At 39.5% G+C, this 2,363-nt stretch overlaps 1 protein-coding gene across 1 annotated transcript in view; it reads right to left on the reverse strand.

The window, feature by feature from the left end:
• Positions 1-1,613: 1,613 nt before the first annotated feature.
• Positions 1,614-2,363, reverse strand: part of LOC102210115 (NACHT, LRR and PYD domains-containing protein 12-like) — a 10,078-nt gene continuing 9,328 nt past the window's right edge. The window contains exon 7 of the mRNA XM_005752678.1: positions 1,614-1,817. Coding sequence (XP_005752735.1) covers positions 1,802-1,817 — 16 coding nt within the window. The 3' untranslated portion in view covers positions 1,614-1,801. The remainder of the gene's footprint in view (positions 1,818-2,363) is intronic.

Consider the following 2,363-nt stretch of genomic DNA (forward strand, 5'->3'; position numbering starts at 1 on the left):
GTGGTGTAGTGAAATCTGAAACCTGGAGAGATCGTAGAAATATCCTCCTTCTAATAAATTAAAGCATTTTTAACTGTTTTAAAAAGTTTATAAATTATTTGCAGGCTTGTCTGCCTTAACCCCACCTCGTGACCCAGTACAGATGTGGGTGATCCCATATGCAACAGGAGTATGATGCTGTTGGAATCTATATCACTGCCAGGTTTAACACAAAAAACACTTCATTAAAATTTGTGGACTGGCTGAAGCAGGAATGTTGAGCTTTAATTGGAAAGCTGTGGTGGTGGGTGACTAATTAAGCTAGAGGTCTGAATTTGATCGACATGACAGAAAAGCAGGAAGGAAGTCGTTCCATGAGTCAGAGTCATTCCTTTGAGTCAAATCCACACATTTATTGATCTTTATTATCCATATAAAACATTAAGGTTCATTATTGACAGATAACTAAGGCTACGCTCACACTGCAGGTAAAAGCGCATCAAATCCAACTTTTTGACCCTATGCGACCCATATCCGATCATTGTCTGACAGTTTGAACAGCACAAATCTGATATTTCCAAATCCGACCTGGGTCACTTTCGTATGTGGTACTGAATCAGATACATATCTGAAGACAAACCAGTCCCACCACTCCTGGTTCCGACTCCGTGTCAATATATACCTGTGCATGGAGGTAGCAGCCACTGCTGCAAACAAGGCCATTGTTAAAGCATAGGCTCTCTTTTTTCTCAGTGTCCTTTCTGTAATTAATTTATCAAAATTCTGTCGGTTGAGACTGTGCAGAAATTGATAGACTGCTGCAACAACCTACTGGCTCTGTAGCCGCCATTTTTACTTCTGCAAACAGAGCATGTTGTGTGTGACATCTTCTTTTGCACACGCGGGCCGGTTTGAGGGCCGTGAACTGTTCACACTAGAGCACGTTTGCTGTCACATTGTATTTGAAGTGTGAACAATCAGACAAAAAAAATCAGATTTGATCAAAAAAATTGGAATTGAGACCTGCAGTGTGAACGTAGCCTTGTTCAACAGCTGAGGAATTTCAAACTTCAAACTGCTGCCAATTGTCTTCACCCAGGGAAGTCACATGACTGTGTAACATCTCTAACAGTAACAACACAACTGATGGATTTAGCATCCATGAAAAAACCTCTACCTCCTGCACTTCATCTGCTGAACCACTGGATACTTTCATTATCTAAATTACTGAAGATATATAGTACACCAAACTCTGGACAGTTTGCAATTCTCTACGATAGTGTTTATATCACATGGTCCCAGTTATTATGTTAGAAAGTATAAAACAAATCTCTTTTTTCAATTATTGAACATTTTTTCCCTGATCAGTTGCACTATACAGATTATGTAGATGAAAAAAAATACTGTTTCAAGAAGGATACTTGAAGTCATTGTCACACGATAGATTTCAAAACCATGATAAACAACTTAAAATTACATCAATTATACAAAAGATATTAAAATGTATTTAGGTAACTTTTCAAAGAAAATAAAACTGAACCTAGTGTCTGCAAAAAGACACTGTGATGAAAGAACACAAAAGGATGACATGGTGTCTAACAGAGGAGCTCTCAGAGCATTTTTACAGCACTGTCAGCCATCTGCACGTCTGATTTCTGTCACTGCTGGATGAAGCTCTGCTGTCCACTCCACCTCCCTGTAGCCTGGCCCTGTCACAGCATCACTACACACAAGCTGCTGGTGTTTCAACCTCTCTGGACCATCAGGACACGCACACACACCACACACACACTACACACACAACAAAGACAAACAACTGTGTTTATGGGTCCTTCCATCTGCAAAGACAAGAAAGGGCAGAGTAGATAAATGAGTGTTTGCAGAGACTGTCTTCATCATTTTTCAGTGTTAAAGCACATCCAGTATTAAGTATTATTGATCTTTCTTGATGCATGCTCAATCATCCAGGTACGTACATCCCAAAAGGTTGATTCTGTTCATCTGAACGTGGTGTTTTCAGTGAGAGAGAATTTGCATTAATGATTAAGGAACTGACCTCGTAGCCCATTGTTCATTCAGTGGTGCTAGTTTCAGTGATTGTGCAAATGTCCTGTTTATAAGGTTGGGGAAACCTGCAGTCAGCTGAGACTGAAGAAGTCACATGAACAAGTGATGAAATGTTTCTCCCACTAAAAACGCTACATGCAGATGAACAGAATCAAATTTTTGGGTGTTATTAATATTATTAAGGGCAGCACTGACTTGTTCAGACAAGTCTACAGTGGAGCTTAACCGCTGAGAGGCCTGAATTCTTCCTTGCTGCACAAACACTTTACTAAAACAAACAACAGAATTAGAATGAAAACAATGGGATTTGAATGAAA

This window comes from Pundamilia nyererei, unplaced genomic scaffold (assembly GCF_000239375.1).
Source record: "Pundamilia nyererei isolate P.nyererei 1_Seehausen unplaced genomic scaffold, PunNye1.0 scaffold00371, whole genome shotgun sequence".
In the NCBI taxonomy this organism is placed as follows: Eukaryota; Metazoa; Chordata; class Actinopteri; order Cichliformes; family Cichlidae; genus Pundamilia; species Pundamilia nyererei.